This window comes from Nelumbo lutea, chromosome 4, assembly GCF_056320005.1.
Source record: "Nelumbo lutea isolate HS-2025 chromosome 4, American lotus-T2T, whole genome shotgun sequence".
In the NCBI taxonomy this organism is placed as follows: Eukaryota; Viridiplantae; Streptophyta; class Magnoliopsida; order Proteales; family Nelumbonaceae; genus Nelumbo; species Nelumbo lutea.
In genome coordinates this window covers 82,459,466-82,475,676 of record NC_142687.1, presented here as the reverse complement: position 1 = coordinate 82,475,676, position 16,211 = coordinate 82,459,466, and the positions used below count along the sequence as shown (strand labels likewise).

At 40.3% G+C, this 16,211-nt stretch overlaps 1 protein-coding gene across 3 annotated transcripts in view; it reads right to left on the bottom strand.

Moving 5' to 3' along the window:
• Positions 1-16,211, bottom strand: part of LOC148861353 (AMSH-like ubiquitin thioesterase 3) — a 48,300-nt gene that overhangs the window by 19,156 nt on the left and 12,933 nt on the right. For all 3 annotated transcript variants that reach the window (XR_016113299.1, XM_088986360.1, XM_088986361.1), the window contains one exon: positions 1,703-1,777. Coding sequence is in view for 2 of the 3 variants with exons in the window: in XM_088986360.1 (XP_088842486.1) it covers positions 1,703-1,777 (75 nt within the window). In the remaining variant the exon portion in view is untranslated. The remainder of the gene's footprint in view (positions 1-1,702; positions 1,778-16,211) is intronic.

Sequence of the window (16,211 nt, the reverse complement as noted above, 5' to 3'; positions counted from 1 at the left end):
AAACTAGTTATCTCTCAGATGATCTGCAACAATCCGGGTGCTTGGATATTCAGACACTTTTAGGGAGATGAGAAGGTTGGCTATAGAGGTGGAAGCATCTTTCAGATGGGTGAAAAGAATGGCAAATGGATTAACTGATGTCCTAGAAAAGCAAGGGATTTATAGGGAACAGTTTTTGGGGCAGAATTGTAAAGGGTTGGATATAAATTAATATGTTTCTGAATTAATGTCCAAGCATCATATGTAATGATTTAAATTCACATTTAATGAAAATTTCTGTTGCTGATCAAAAAAAAATTGAGGAAGCATAGGTGCTATAGGCTCTCGAAGAATTGAAGGGAGACAAGGCTCCAGGTCCGGACAGATTTCCCTTGGCCCTCTACAATAAAGTGTTGGCACTTCCTTAAGAATGATTTCATGATGATGCCACAGGAGTTCCATGACCAGTCCGAGATAGCTGTGGAAGAAAAGTCCATTTTCATTTCTCTAATCATGAAGCTTCAAGGGGCTGTGGCACTAAAGGATTACAGGCTAATAGGTTCAATTGAAAGCTCTTACAAGCTATTAGCCAAGCTATCAGCTAACAGGCTAAAGAGAGGTGCTAGGAAAGATAATTTCTCTGTTGCAATGAGCATTCATTACTGCACATCAGATTTTGGATGGCTCCTTGCTAGAAAATGAGCTTATTGATTCTAGAAGGAAACAAGGTGAGCCAGGAGTAATTTGTAAGTTGGACATGGAAAAAGATTATGACCATGCCAATGGAGCTTCTATGACCATGTGTTGCAAAAGAATGGGTTCTGGCATTAGGTGGAGATGGATTCAAGCACGTATCTCAGCAGCTAGATTTTCAGTGTTAGTGAATGACAACTCTAGAGGGTTCTTTGAAGGAGGGAGGGAGCTTCAGCGAGGTGACCCCCTCTCACCTTGCAAGGAGCTTTTCGTGCTTGAGGCACAAGGTGCAAGGAAAGGTGTTCATTTTTGAAACAAGGCACAAAATTTTGTTAATTTTTCAAAAATGCAAAAAAAAACAAAAAAAAATAAAAAGAATATTAATTAAAAACGCTCAATTAAATTTTGAACTAAATGTTCTTAGCTCAAATTAAAATCTATAAACATAACATATAAATCATACTTTAGCACTCAACAATTCAAGCATGTGAAGCTTTTGATTTTTTTTATTTATTTCTCAATCGCATTACTTCAAATAGCTAATGTGATGTTAGACATCTTGCATTCCTAATTCTATGAGCCACCTTTGTACCGAACCCCTTGCAAGTTGCGACAAACCTAAACAAGCCCATGCTAGGGTCTTAAGTACTTAATCCGTGCAAAAAAGATTGGTTTTGCAATCTTAATATAGTCCCTTATCTTTTAAAAAAATGCCTTGCATTAAGAAGGATAGCGAATAACATAGAAGAAAGGGGATCATACTCCACTCTGGCTTGCTCACTTTGCTTGCTCAGCAGTGCTCCAACAACCCCTTTTTTAAACACATTTTTAAAAGGACATTTTTTGGTAAGTATCATTTAGAATCCTAATACAAGCTGCATCAGGTATTAAAAGAGAGGAATCTGATTCACCAAGTATAAGATCACAGTATTCATCAAAAAAAAAGTATAAGATCACAGTATCTAAGTATAAAAATAAAACAAAATAATTGAATAGGTGGTAATAGTAATCAAAAGGAACTTGAACTTACATGAATCCACCCAAGAGGGAAAAGGGAGAGTTTGTCTTGAATATCAAAAATTTCTTCTTCATTCACTGTCTGGCACTGAACAATAGCAATGTGCTAAAAGCAGTAAGTGCCTAATAGTATAAGCATACTGCTAACAGAGTAGCAATACATGTAAATGTTGATCAAGTGAAATCATAAGATTACAGTCAAACCAAAAAACCAAATGCTGGTCATTCCCATTTATGAAGTAAGATATATAAAGTGGAAACTGTATTTCAGTTCAAACTGGGATTTTTTACTAGTAACAGAAACATTAATATTTTATGAAAAAAATGGTTGCACAGGATGTTCCATGCACCCCTCTTAATAATTTAAGCTAGCAACTTTTACATAACCCTTGCACAAGCATTCCTTCTTACACAACTCTCCAGGAGAATGACCTCCTAGTTCCCCTCTAGTAACCCGCTATCTAGCTAGAGCATCCACTAAATCATTAGCTGATCTTCTACCCAAAAAAGTTGCTCTCAACTCCTCTAATTAATTGCCAAATTTCTCTAACTTTATGCCTGTAAACCCATGAGCCCCTGTTTTTGTTTGAACCAGCTCATCATTCTCCTGAATCCCCTTTCTTTTTACATGGTTGGAAAACCAGGATATTGAAGGATGTGGGACAAGTAGGCCGATCTATGAAGAACATAGGATGTATGACAATACTGATCCAGAAACCATATTCTGCATGGCTAGAAAGGTCAATGCACCACTTGGTGACTAACTTTAATATAATACAACCCCACATATAGACTTTTCAAATGCTGAATTCACAGACTTAAAAGACGGAAGTTGCATGATGGAAGACGAGAGGTTCGCGGAGGCAGCAAAGTGGAAGTGAGCATTGAAGGTGGAAGCAAAAGAATTCCTGTTTGAAGAAATCCGAATCAGAAGGCCGATGATTTTGAAGATTAGAGAAGCAAAGAAGGCTGCGGTACTGATTGAAGTACTTAAAGCTGTTGAATGGGTTAGAGACTTTGTGTTTAAAGCGAGCTCAAAAGGCAAGCAATCCAACTGGAAAGAGCTCAGTACGGAAGGAGGGAGAAATCATGGTTTCAAATGTCGCTAATGTCACCCAACATATGTTGATGTCGAGGCTCACTGACATAAAAGTGGATGGTAATATAAAAATTACATTATTTCGGAAATGTCGACCAAATCGGTCCAAATAACCAAAATAATACAGTTTTTCATGTCAACTAATGTACATTAAAAATATAATATATTAGTATATTATATTAATACAATACAGTATATTAATATAGATTATTCCATTAGTAATTTCTATTTAGTATTTCAAATAAAATACTTATAAAAAGAATTAATAAAATATAAAAACAAAAGAATAAATTAATTACTTTATAATATAATACATAAAATATTTTTCAAGTAATAAAATATTAACTAGTTAGTATTTTTTAAAATATTTATTAAAATCAGAAAATGTTTATTAAATTTTATAATAAACCATATTCTACATTTAATATTAAAAAATCAGAATAAATTTAATAAATTTTATACTGAATCATAATTTATTATAAATTTAGTATTAAAAATCATAATAAATTCATTAAGTTTTAATAAGAAATCAGAATTTATCATAATCTTAATACTACAAAAAGAAGAATCAGTTTATTAAATTTATAATAAAACATAATGTATTATAACTTTAATATTTAAAAATCAGAATAAATGTATTTCTATTTACTAGTGTGAAATAAATATATTAGAATTTATAATAAATCAGAATTAAAAATAAGAAAAGAAAATATCAAATAACCTTGTAAAAACATCAAAATGCATATAAATCAGTAAATCGTCATTTACTAATTTGTTATTGATCTTGGTTTCTGTAGAGAAGATGGGCCGAATGGCCCATAGGTTGTTTATTCTTTCTTGTTATTTATGTTTCTTTTCTGTAATGGGCCTTATTCTGGGCCCATCCTGTCAATATTAAGTTCTTTGTAAACTCTTGCCCAACTAAGGGCCTCCTTGTAATTATTCAAATCTATCTAATAAAACAGTGTTAGGGTGCTGAGAGAGAGTATGTTCGAAACCCTCTTCTCAGACCCCCGTTGCCAAACTCTCAGCTCTCTTCTCTTCAGTTTTCTTCATGGCATCAGAGCATACCTGAACTTCAATATCCTAGGGCTAGAAGCTTAACTCGTGTTGCCTAATTCTTGGAGGTCATTGGAAATGCCCAAGACTCTAATCTCTTGGAGAAGTGGTTCGGTGGCCAGGAAGAATCAGAGAAAAGAAAAAGGGGAAGAGGAACAGCTTGGTTTTGTTTAAAGCTCGAAACTGTAAGTTGTGCTCAGATTTCTGGGTTCAGTTTTCTTCTGGTTGTTCTGTATTGCTTTCGAATGTGTTTGGACTGTTGAAGTGTCCGAAAAACTTTGGTTGTTCTATACTACCTTCGGCTGCCATTGAATCTAGTTTAACCCAGAAATTTCTGTGCTGTTTTTCACTCCTTATTGGATTGTCAAACTGCCGAAACATCCTTGTAACAAGGCTGTGGATTGTTACTTATACTTGGCTGTTTTTGGGGGGCTATACAAACTGTTCTTGAGGCCTTTTTTTTCTTTTTGACAGTGGGGTTGTCTCCATTGCCCACACTGTGTTTGTAAAAAGGGCTATTTCAGCAATACCAAGTGGCATTTACTTTGAAGTCCAGATTTGAAAAGGGTACTTCGGCTGAGTGCCTAGAAGTTTCTATTTACTTCTTGAAGGCTGAACTCAGTGTATTGCCCTCTTGTGGTCGGCTGAACTCTATTATTGCTTGCCCTTATTCAATATACTTGTAGAAATCATCTGAAATCATATTTGGAGTGTTTACATGTACTCCTCAAACTTTGAAAACAAAAGTGGTGCTGAATATGGACTGGTTCAAGGGACTCCAATTGATTCCTTGTAGACTGTGACCACACTTAAACTAGATGAAACTAATTATCTGGCATGGTCACAATCAGTAAAGATTCATGTATGTAGTAGAGGAAAGTGGGGGTTCATTTCCGGGAGTAAGAAATCTCCCCCAGAAGATGATCCATCCTACGAGAAGTGGATGCAAGAAAATTACACCGTCATTGGGTAGCTTGTGAACTCAATGCAGCCACAAATCAGTCAACACTACCTATAGATGAATTCAGCAAAAGAAATTTGGGAGAGTGTTGCAGAAACCTATTCCCAAAAACTCAATGTGGCCCGGGCATATAAATTGAGAAGTGATGTAAAGAATTTAAGGCAAGGAGAAAAACCTCTTGTTGTATATTTCTCAACCCTGAAGTCCCTATGGCAAGAGATTGACCTAATAGAAGTTGTAACGTGGGACACCACCAATGATGCAGAGACCTACAAAAAATTGGTTGAAAGGAACAGGGTTTTTGAGTTCTTAACTGGACTAAACCCAGAATATGATATCACAAAACAGAATATTCTTTCCAAGGAGTGTGTCTCTTTGTCACAAGCTTATTCATTGGTGAGTAGTGAAGAGAGCAGAAGGGCTGTCCAGGTTCAAGGGGTTGATATTAATGATCACTTTGCCAATAATGGGGATTAAACCTAAAGGGAATGCTAAAACTTCTAGTGGGACAGGAAAGAAATAAGTTATATGTGAGTACTGCAAGAAGCCGAAGCACATCAAAGACAAGTGCTGGAAATTACATCCTAATCTTGTTCTCATTCGGTTTCAAAAAAAACATGATAGTAAAAGATTAGAAAGTGCAAATGTAGTTGTTGGGCCAGATAGTGAAGAGATGTCTACTTTTGCACAGTTGGCAGCCATATGAGCAGAATATGAAAAGTTTGGGAAGATGATCAGTCAACTGAGTGATGTGACCTCTCCTTCCAACCCTTCAAGAAATTCTACTGCTTCAGCGTTTGCTCATTCAGGTATAAGGGCTTCTGCCAATCATGCTACCACTTCAAGTAATCTCAAGATCCCTTGGATTATTGACTCAGATGTTTTTGACCATATAACCAATCTTTCTACCTTGTTTGTTTCATATGACTTACTTCCTAGACGTGATAAAATCACTTTAGCTGATGGTTCACTTGCCCCTATCTCTGGTAAGGGAACCATCAAGGCTACGGATTCCTTGTTCTTACCTTCTGCCCTCCATGTACCTAAACTAAATACAAATCTGTTGTCTGTGAGTAATTTAACCAAGTCACTAAACTGTTGTCTAACCTTTTTTCCTTCCTATTGTGTTTTTCAGGATCTGGAGTCTCAGAAGGCGATTGGGAGTGGCCATGAGGCGAACGGAATATACCTGCTTGATACTCCGGGACAATGCACTGATCATCTTGGGAATGTTGCTCTCGGATCTGTCTCTTCAGAGTCTGTTAGTCGGATTATGTTGTGTCGTTGTCGTTTTGGTCATCTGTCTTTTTCTGCCTTGAGTCATCTTTTCCCTGAACTATTTAAGGGAATTAGTTTGTCCAGTCTTCATTGTGAGTCTTGTGAATTGTCAAAGCATTGTAGAAACAATTATCCTTTGAGCAATAAAAGATCTTCGGTTCCTTTTAATATTGTGCATTCTTATGTGTAGGGACCTTACCACTTACCCTCCATGGGTGGCTACAAATATTTTATCCTGTTTATTGATGACTTTTCTCGGTTCACTTGGATATTCCTGATGAAATCCCGTGATGAAGTTCCAAGACTTGTAAAACAATTCCATGAATTTGTTCTAACCCAATTTGATACCAGGATTAAAATCTTTAGATCGGACAATGCAAAAGAATACTTTGAGAAAAACCTATCCTGCTATCTTTCTGACATGGGGGTTATTCATCAAAGCTCATGTGCTAGGACCCCAGAACAGAATGGGGGTTGCTGAGAGGAAAAACAGGCATATTGTTGAAATTGCAAGAAGTATCTTATTTGCCTCACATGTTCCTACCAGGTTTTGGGGTGACGCTGTTCTTACTGCTTCCTACCTAATAAACCGCATGCCATCCAGGGTTTTGGGGTTTAAGTCTCCCTTCACTCTTCTTCATCCGGACAAGGACCTTTTTCCTGTTCCTATTCGTGTCTTTGGATGCACCTGTTACGTACATGTTCCAAGTGTCCAAAGGCATAAATTTGAACCCAAAGTTCAAAAGTGTATCTTCCTTGGTTATTCCCCCACACAAAAGGGTTATTGTTGTTTTGATCCAAAGTCTGGCAATCAATATGTCTCAATGGATGTCACCTTTGATGAGCTTTCCCCCTTTTATGGTTCCTCTCCAGAAGGACATTGTCCACAGGGGGAGGATTTGTCACAGGTATTTGCTCTTCCTCTTCCTGTCCCTGTTGAGTCTCTTGATGTGTCTGCCTCTCCTTCAAATGTATCAAGGGTGGACCAGTCGTTCCATTCTCCTTGTCCCAGTACTCTACCTCCTCGTCCTATCCTCAATCCCAAGGTGTATCAAAGGCAAAGATCCAGAAATGTGCAGGTTGTTTCTCCTACAACACATGAGCCTCATACACTTCCAATCACAGAAGAGACAACAGGTACTGTTTCAGCACTTTTGGATTCATCCTTCCCTGACCTTAATATTCCCATTGTTGTTAGAAAATGAAAACGGAAGTGCAGTGCACACTGCATTTCCAAGCACCTTTCTTACAGTTTGGTTTCACCTTCATACTTTGCCTATCTCTCTTCTATTGCTTCTCATCCTATTCCCAGGTCTGTGTCAGAAGCTCTTAAGATTCCAGAATGGAGGGATGCTATGAGATCTGAAATCGATGCCCTACACAAGAATGACACATGGGAAGTGGTGGATTTGCCTTAAGGGAAGGATCCTGTTGGTTGCAAGTGGGTCTTTACTATCAAATACCGAGTTGATGGCACCATTGAAAGGTACAAGGCCAGGCTAGTTGCAAAAGGCTATACACAGACATATGGGATTGATTATTAGAGACTTTTGCACCTGTTGCCAAGATGACATCTGTGAGGGTTCTTCTATCTTTAGCTGCTCACTTTGACTGGCCCCTTTATCAATTGGATGTGAAGAATGCATTTCTGAATGGTGAATTGCATGAGGAGGTTTACATGTCTCTTCCTCCAGGGATGTATGGAACTGATATGAAAGGGAAGGTATGCAGGCTAAAGAAATCTCTTTATGGACTAAAACAGTCCCCTAGAGCATGGTTTGAGAGATTTAGAACAGCACTTGTTAATTTTGGTTATGTGCAGACAAAGTCCGATCATACTCTTTTTGTGAAGAGGAGTGGACCTCTAGTAGTATACCTCATTGTATATGTAGATGATATTGTAGTGACTGGTAATGATGCTTCGGGAATTCATGATCTAAAATCTTTTCTCCATACAGAGTTTGAGATTAAAGATTTTGGGGAATTGAGATACTTTCTTGGCATAGAAGTGGCTCGATCCAAGGGTGGGATTCTTATCCCCCAAAGGAAGTATGTTCTTGACTTGCTCTCTGAAACTGGAAAGATGGGTGCTAGACCAGTTGCTACTCCTATTGATATGAGTCATAAACTCTCGGCCTCAGAAGGGACATTGTTAGAAGACAAAGGAATCTTTCAGAGACTTCTTGGGAAACTTTTGTACCTATGCATGACTCGGCCAGATATTGCATATGCAGTCAGTTGCATTAGCTAATTCATGCATGCTCCCCGAGACACTCATATGGCAGTTGTAGAGAGAATCCTATGTTATTTGAAGGGTTCCCCAGGAAAGGGTATTCTGTTTGCCAAGCATGGTCATATGAAACTTGAAGCCTACACCGATGCTGACTGGGCCGGGAACATTGATGATAGAAGATCTACCTCTGGGTATTGCAGCTTGGTAGCTGGTAATGTTGTTTCTTGGAGAAGCAAGAAACAATCAGTTGTTGCTCGGTCTTCTGCTGAAGCAGAATACAGGGCCATGGCACATGGGGTTTCTGAATTATTATGGCTAAAATCTTTGATGGAAGAACTTGGAGTTGAATATAACAAGCCAATGATGTTGTATTGTGATAATCAGGCTGCCATCAACATTGCTCACAACCTAGTGCAACATGATAGAACCAAGCATATTGAAGTCGATCGACACTTCAATAGGGAAAGGGTCTCTTCGGGTGAAGTGTGTCTTCCTTTCATCACATCTGAAGGACAGTTGGCAGATTTTCTCACCAAAGGCATTCCCAAGGCAAAACTTCAGCATGATACCAACAAGCTTGGCATGATTGACATCTATGCTCAGCTTGAGGGGGAGTGTAGAGAAGATGGGCCGAATGGCCCATAGGTTGTTTATTCTTTCTTGTTATTTATGTCTATTTTCTGTAATGGGCCTTATTCTGGGCCCATCCTGTCAATATTAAGTTCTTTGTAAACTCTTGCCCAACTAAGGGCCTCCTTGTAATTATTCAAATATATCTAATAAAACAGTGTTAGGGTGCTGAGAGACAGTATGTTCGAAACCCTCTTCTCAGACCCTCATTGCCGAACTCTCAGCTCTCTTCTCTTCAGTTTTCTTCAGTTTCTTAGCTTTATATAATGGTTGGGAATAAGATAATAGTCTAGAAATATGTATTAATGCTTCTTTTATCATTTTACAAAATATCTTGGAATATTTCCACAATGTCTCTAATTTTTACAATATTTTCCCTCAACATTTCCGACATATGTCCTATATTTTGGTAAGCGACATTTCCATTGACATCGACATTTTAAACCTTGGGAGAAAGTGCATGATAGAATGTACAAAGAATACGAAAGGATCCTTTATCACACTTTATGAACACTTTGGGCAAGGAAAGAAGCAGCTGGTGTGCTTCCCGCAAGGTAGGAAGGGCAAAGGATGGCAAGAGGTTGCAAGACTACTTGGTGAATTTTTGGCTCAAGTAAAAGAAGTCCAGACTGAGAACCTAGCAGAGCTGAAAGGTTGCATTGAGAGGGAGTCTATTGAACAGGAGTTTCTAATAGATGCAAAGGCATCTGAAAAGAGCACGCTGATAACCTCTGGTGGCAGAGAGGACTGGGGGAGAAAGCATATGGTCAAGACCTCTTCTCCACCAACTAACTGGAGAAAAGTTGCAGAAATAATTCTACAGAAACTGAATTTGAAGGACCAGGTCATTATCATTCCTTTAGAAAAACAGAAGGTATTATTGGAGATGAATGTAAACGAAGACGTTGTGAACGCTTTGAACTTTTAGTTAAATGAAGTTGTTGTTACAGTTTTGAAGTGGTGTCCGCTATCAAACTCAATTAATCTTGAAGTCAAGGATAATGTTGTCATTAGATGTTTGGTTCTTCCCCTTCATCTATGGAAGGAAACCCTGTTTCAGTCAATCACCTCCATCTGTAACGCCTGGTTAGATGAGTTCTTTGGGTTCGATCTCCATTCAGTAGCATTGAAGCTTAGTGGGGTAAAACCTGACGAGATTCCAAGAAAGGTGGAGGTAGTAATCGAAGGTTACTCCTATCCAGTATGGTTGCAACATCCATCGAAGTGCAGTTATGGAAGCAGGGGAGAAGGGAGGAAGACAAAGAGACAGAAATAGCATCTTTACGTGGGGTGCAAGAGAAGGAAGTTTACACATTTTCGGCTATGCAATGGCCTCAGACTCAAAAGGCAATAGAGTCAAATGGCCAATAAGGTTTCAGAGACTTCCATTCATCTGCCATTGTTAACAAGGGCCTTAACTCTACCTTTCTCTGTCTCATCCCTAAGAAAGGGGAAGTTTTAGAAAGTTAAAGACTTTAGACCTATAAGTTTGGTTGGGAGCATTTACAAAAATTGGCGAAGGTTCTAGCCTACAGACTTAAAGAAGTCCTTGAAGATCTAATTTCCCCAAATCAGTTTGCTTTTGTAAAAGGAAGACAAATTGTAGACAGCATTCTTATTGCAAATGAGTGTGTGGAAGACAGAAAATCCTCTGGGATCCCAGGGGTCCTTGTGAAACTTGATCTTGAAAAGGTGTATGACAAAGTGGATTGGGACTGCATTCTTGACTGCTTAAGGCTAAGAGGTTTTGGGAGAAACTGGATCAGGTGGATTAAAGGTTGTATTGGCTCTCCTTGGTTTTTAATATTGATAAATTGTGATGCGAAAAGTTATTTCAAGGCTAGCAGGGGCCTAAGACAAGGTTGCCCTCTTTCCCCATTACTTCTCACTTTGGTGATGGATATATTTAATTATCTCTTTGACAAGTCAATTCTTCTCAACTTGGTGAAAGGTTTTGAAGTGGGTAGGGATAAACTTCACATCTCTCGCTTACAGTTCGCCGATGACATAATCCTATTCTTGGATGCCTCCATAACCAACATCACAAACACTAAAATGGTAATCAAATGTTTCGAGATTCTCACTAGTCTGAAAGTTAATTTCTGCAAAAGTAGTATTGTGGCTATCAACTCAGTGGAAGTGGAACTTCTAGAAAATTGCAAATCTTTATTGGGGTGCAAAGTGGAGAATCCCCCCATTACCTACGTTGGGATGCCTCTGGGAGGGAATCCAAAATCCCTCAACTTTTGGAGTCCTATGATGGAGAAATGCGAGAAGAAATTATCGACTTGGAAAAAGTGTTATCTGTCGATCTACTTTCTCTCTGTCTTCCAGATTCCGACCAAAGTCAGAAATCAGATTGAGAAGCTTCAAAGGAATTTTCTTTGGGAAGGAGATGGAGTTAAGAGAAACCATTTAGTCAGCTATAAACAAGTATGCAAACCAAAAGAAGAAGGCGGGTTGGGTATTGGACAACTTAAAGAGAAAATTTGTTCTCTCCTAGGCAAATGGCTCTAGAGATTTCCGAAAGAACCTAATGCTCTTTGGACTGCTGTCATCTCAAGTAAATATGGACGAAATACAAACAGGTGGGATTGCAATCTCCATTTGAACAGGATAAAGGCCACCAACCCTTGGAAAGGTATATGTTCCATTCATACTTCTTTCTTTCCTTTCATAAGGTATAAAGTGGGAAATGGGTTTAGAATTAAATTCTGGAAAGATCTTTGGTGGGGGGAAATCCACCTTGGAAGCCTCTATCCCTAGGCTGTTTAACCCCACCCTTGACCAAGAAGCCTTTATTTCTTCTTGCCTCCCAAACCAGTCCACCGAGAATTCTTTAAACCTCCACCTCAGAAAACCCCTAAGGGACTCGGAGATTTCTGATTTAATAGCCTTAATCCAAACCCTCAAAGATGCCTACATATCCCCCTCTCATTCAGACAACCAAATATGGACCCTCCACCCAAATGGCGAATTCTCTTCTATGTTCAGGGCTTTGACTGCTGAAGATCAGCATCCCTCTTTTCCTTACAAGAAATTGGTGCAGCCACATCCCCTCAAGAATTTGCTTCTTTGTATGGGAAGCCTGTCTCCAGAAATTTAATACTTGTGATCTCCTACAGAAAAAACTTTTGGGAAGATGCTCCATTTCTCCTCATGTTTGTATTTTATGTCTCAGTGTGGGTGAATCAGCAGATCATATTCTCCTTCATTGCAGCTTCACTCAAAGGATATGGTCCCACTTCTTGAATATGGCAGGGTACAGCTGGGTTTTTCCAAATCACATTATGGACAACTTGAATCAATGGCAAGGAATAGGGCTTAGCAAAAGGGGTAAAGTCTTTTGGCAATTAGTGCCTCATGCAGTAATGTGGGGCGCTTGGGAAGAAAGAAACATCCATATCTTTGACAATAAAAGCAGAACCTTGGAGGAGTTAATCACAGATATTACCTATCGTTGCATCCTTTGGGTGGTGAATTCAGCTCTGTTTAAAGGACTTTCAGTCAATGATATTACCAAAGATATTCACCCCTTTCTGTTTCTGCCTCATCCCCAGCAAACTCCCTTGAGGCATCCCGTTTCAGTGATGGTGTGATAACCCTTAATTTTGACGGTTGTGCCTTAAGCAATCCAGGCTTTGCAGGTTGGTGGTACAGTAAGGGATGAAAGGGACAATCTCTGCCGGACTTTTAGTGATCCAATCAGTTGGGCTGACTCCACAAAGGCTGAAGTGATGGCTGCTCTCACCGGAATCAGGATAATAAAGAATTTGGGAATTCAAAATTTGATCATTGCTGGTGATTCAGCAAATACGATAAAATGGTTGAGACAAAAAAGGGGGCCATTGGAGACAAAAAAGGGGGCCCTTGCTGGTGATTCAGCAAATACTGTCATCCAGTTTGCAAATGGATGAGGAGAGCTTCCATACGGAGCTCCTGTTTGTGGAAAGATTTTACATACACCAAAGAAGGTCCAGTCGAAGCCAGTACTACAGAGAGGGTGACAGTATCTATTGTTGAAGTAGGAAAGCCTGCTTCTCCCAATGCTAAGCTGAAATCCAACAAGGTCAGGGACCCAGTAAAGAGGCTTCAACTTCATACTCTGGAAGGAACTTGTTGGGTTACTGCCCAAATCAGGAGCTTCTTCGAGGGAATCCCTACCTCCTCAGAAAAGAAAGAAGAAGACGAATTAGGGTAACTTGACTTGATATTTCTCAGGGTCATATGAACTGAATATATACATGCACTCCTCATGTAAACATCACTATCATAGCATAACTGAAGAAAAGCAAATAGCACAACCGAATCAGCTCTAAGCTATAGTTGCCTTAGCTGACCTACATCTGATGTGGCCTGCGAGTGAATACTTGCTGGGCTGGGCGAGATGGATCTTCTGGGCCTGCCGATGTGGGTTGGGCTCTATCAGTCCCCCCCCCCTTCTCAAGATGGACCTTGTCCACAAGGTCAACATGATGAAACTGATTTTGAAGGGTTTAGTATGGCTCCCAAGTGGCATCTTTTGTAGGCAGGTTAGTCCATATGACTTTGGCTTCTTGTATGATTTTGTGTCCAGCTCTGACCCAATGAAAGTCAATGATTTTTAGGGGCTCTACCAGGAGGTGCCCATCAGTGAATCTTGGCAAGGAAGGACAGATCACATCACCATCTCCCAGACACTTCTTGAGCAGGAAAACATGAAAAACAGGGTGGAGTCTAGCAGTAGGAGGAAGTTCTAATTTGTAAGCAACAGAGCCAATCTTCTCCAGCATAGTGCAGGGTTCAAAATACCTCGGAGACAGCTTCTGCCAGGCTCATTTGGTGAGGGATGTCTAGCAATAAGGGTGTAGCTTAAGGTAGACCTTATCTCCAACATTAAAGGTGACAAGTGGTGCTTCTTATCATAGTATTTCTTCATCTGGTCTTGTGCCTTCTACAAGTTGAACCTCAAAGTTTGGATGACTTCATCACGTGAAAGGAGGTGGTCTTCAACAGCAGCCACAGCCGAAGCTCCCTTCTCATAAGGAAGGAGAGGTGGGGGTCCCTCCCGTAGAGTGCCTTTAATGGGGTCATTCCCGTGGATGAGTGAAAAGTAATGGTGTACCAATATTCCACCCATGGCAACCATTTAGTCCATTGTTTGGGCCGATCCCCTGAAAAACATCACATATATGTCTCTAGACCCTGATTAACCACCTCCGTCTGTCCATCAGTCTGGGGGTGATAACTAGTAGAAGTGTGCAGTTGTGTGCCCTGTAAGCGAAAGCATTCCCACCAAAAAATTGCTCATGAAGGTAAGATCCCGGTCTGACACAATTAATTTGGGAGTTCCATGTAATTTGGCAACATCCTGGATGAAGACTTCTGCTCCCAGTGCTGCTGTATAGGGATGGAAAAGGGCAGAGAAATGCCCATATTTGGATAGCCGATCAATTACCATTATAACCGACTTGCCATTGAAACTGGGTAAACCTGTAATAAAGTCCATGCTAATTTCTTCCCATACCTGGATGAAGACTTGCCATTGAAGCAGGGGCCATTGCTTAAGGGGCCAGCCTCTAATTCTTGACACAACTCAGCCAACTCTGGGTCTGATTGGGCTTCTATCTTGAACCAGTCGACCAGAAGGTAGGTGGGTTAGGCTGTGCTCATGGAGGAAAATTCAACAGCCCTAGATAGGGCGTCAGCTGCCTTGTTTATGGGCCCAGGCTTGTACAGAATTTCATAATCAAAGCCCAGAAGTTTAGCCAACCACTTTTTCTGTTCTAGGTTGAGGTTGGTCTGATCCAGGAGATGCTTTAAGCTCTGGTGGTCAGTTCGGATTGTGAACCGGCGACCCAGAAGGTATGGCCTCCACTTTTGGACCGCAAGAACAATTGCCATCAGATCCTTCTCATACATGGAATTGGACTGGGCCGAGCAGACAAAGCCTTGCTAAAGTAGGCTATTGGGTGGTTATCTTGCATAAGGACAGCACCGGTCCACCCCCGATGATGCATCACATTGAAGTCAGGCAGGGTCAAGGCAGGAGAAGTGACAGCCCGTTTCAGATCTTCAAATGCTTGTTGGTCTTGGAGGTCCATTCAAAGGTATCTTTATTCAATAATTTGGTGAGAGGGGAAGCTACAGAACCATAACCCCATACGAACCACCTATAGTAGCCTGTCAGTCCAAGAAAACCCATAAGACCCTTGACAGAATGGGCCTAGGAATCTCACTATAATTTCTACCTTCTCTAGGTCAACCCGTACCTGCCCACTCCCCACAATATGGCCAAGGTAATGGACCTGGGTTTGGCCGAAAATGCATTTGCTGCCCTTAGCATAGAGCTGGTGTCGACGAAGGAGTTCTAGGGTGGTGGCGAGGTGCTCTAGATGTTGGGCCCAATCTGGGCTGTATATTAGGATATCATCAAAGAAGACAAGTAGGAACTTCCTCACATAAACATCACTATCATAGCATAACTGAAGAAAAGCAAAAAGCAAAACCGAGTCGGTTCTAGGCTCTAGCTGCCTTAGCTGGCCTACATCTGACGTGCCAGCGAGTGAATACTTGCTGGGTTGGGCAAGCTAGGTCTTCTGGGCCTGCCAAGGTGGGTTGGACTCTATCAGAACTCGAATTCACCAAACATAGAAGAGCATGGAGAAGGTCCATCCTCTCACAGTCTGCTTCCTGGTTCTACCATCCAACAAAAGGCTCTAATTCCAGAAACCCTTGCCGTGCATAGTCTTGCTCCAGAAATCCACCTTGATCCTCCCAACTTAGGTATTTGTGTCAATTCTGTTTTGGTACTGATAGTTTCCCTGAGCTTGGTATAGATACAGCGGCTCCTTCACTATTTCCCAACCAGACGCTGAAAGCTTGAAGAGGACTCTTGAGGCGGGCTTGGAGGAAGAGGGGATTAGAAAGAAGAACGATGGAAAAGGAGACTGAAAGAATCTGGAAACTGATTTGGGGTGAATTCGAGACTTTAAAGAACAAGGAAATGGAAAAAGAAGAAAGGGGTAAGTCGAATCTATTTGGATAGAGGGGAAAAAAAAGGAAATATGGGTCCAAGGTGGTGAAGACTTAGAGCCAGGGATCATCCAGGAAGAAGATGGGCTGGATAAGGTAAGGGTCTATTATAGGAAAAATGAAGAGAAAAGAAAAAGAGAAGGAAGAAGAAGTCAGAAGTGGAAAGATTGAGGTCGGGATGTTGAAGGTGATATTGAGTTCAATGGAAGGGGTGAAAGGAGGAGAAAACCAAACTAGGGGAAAAAAAA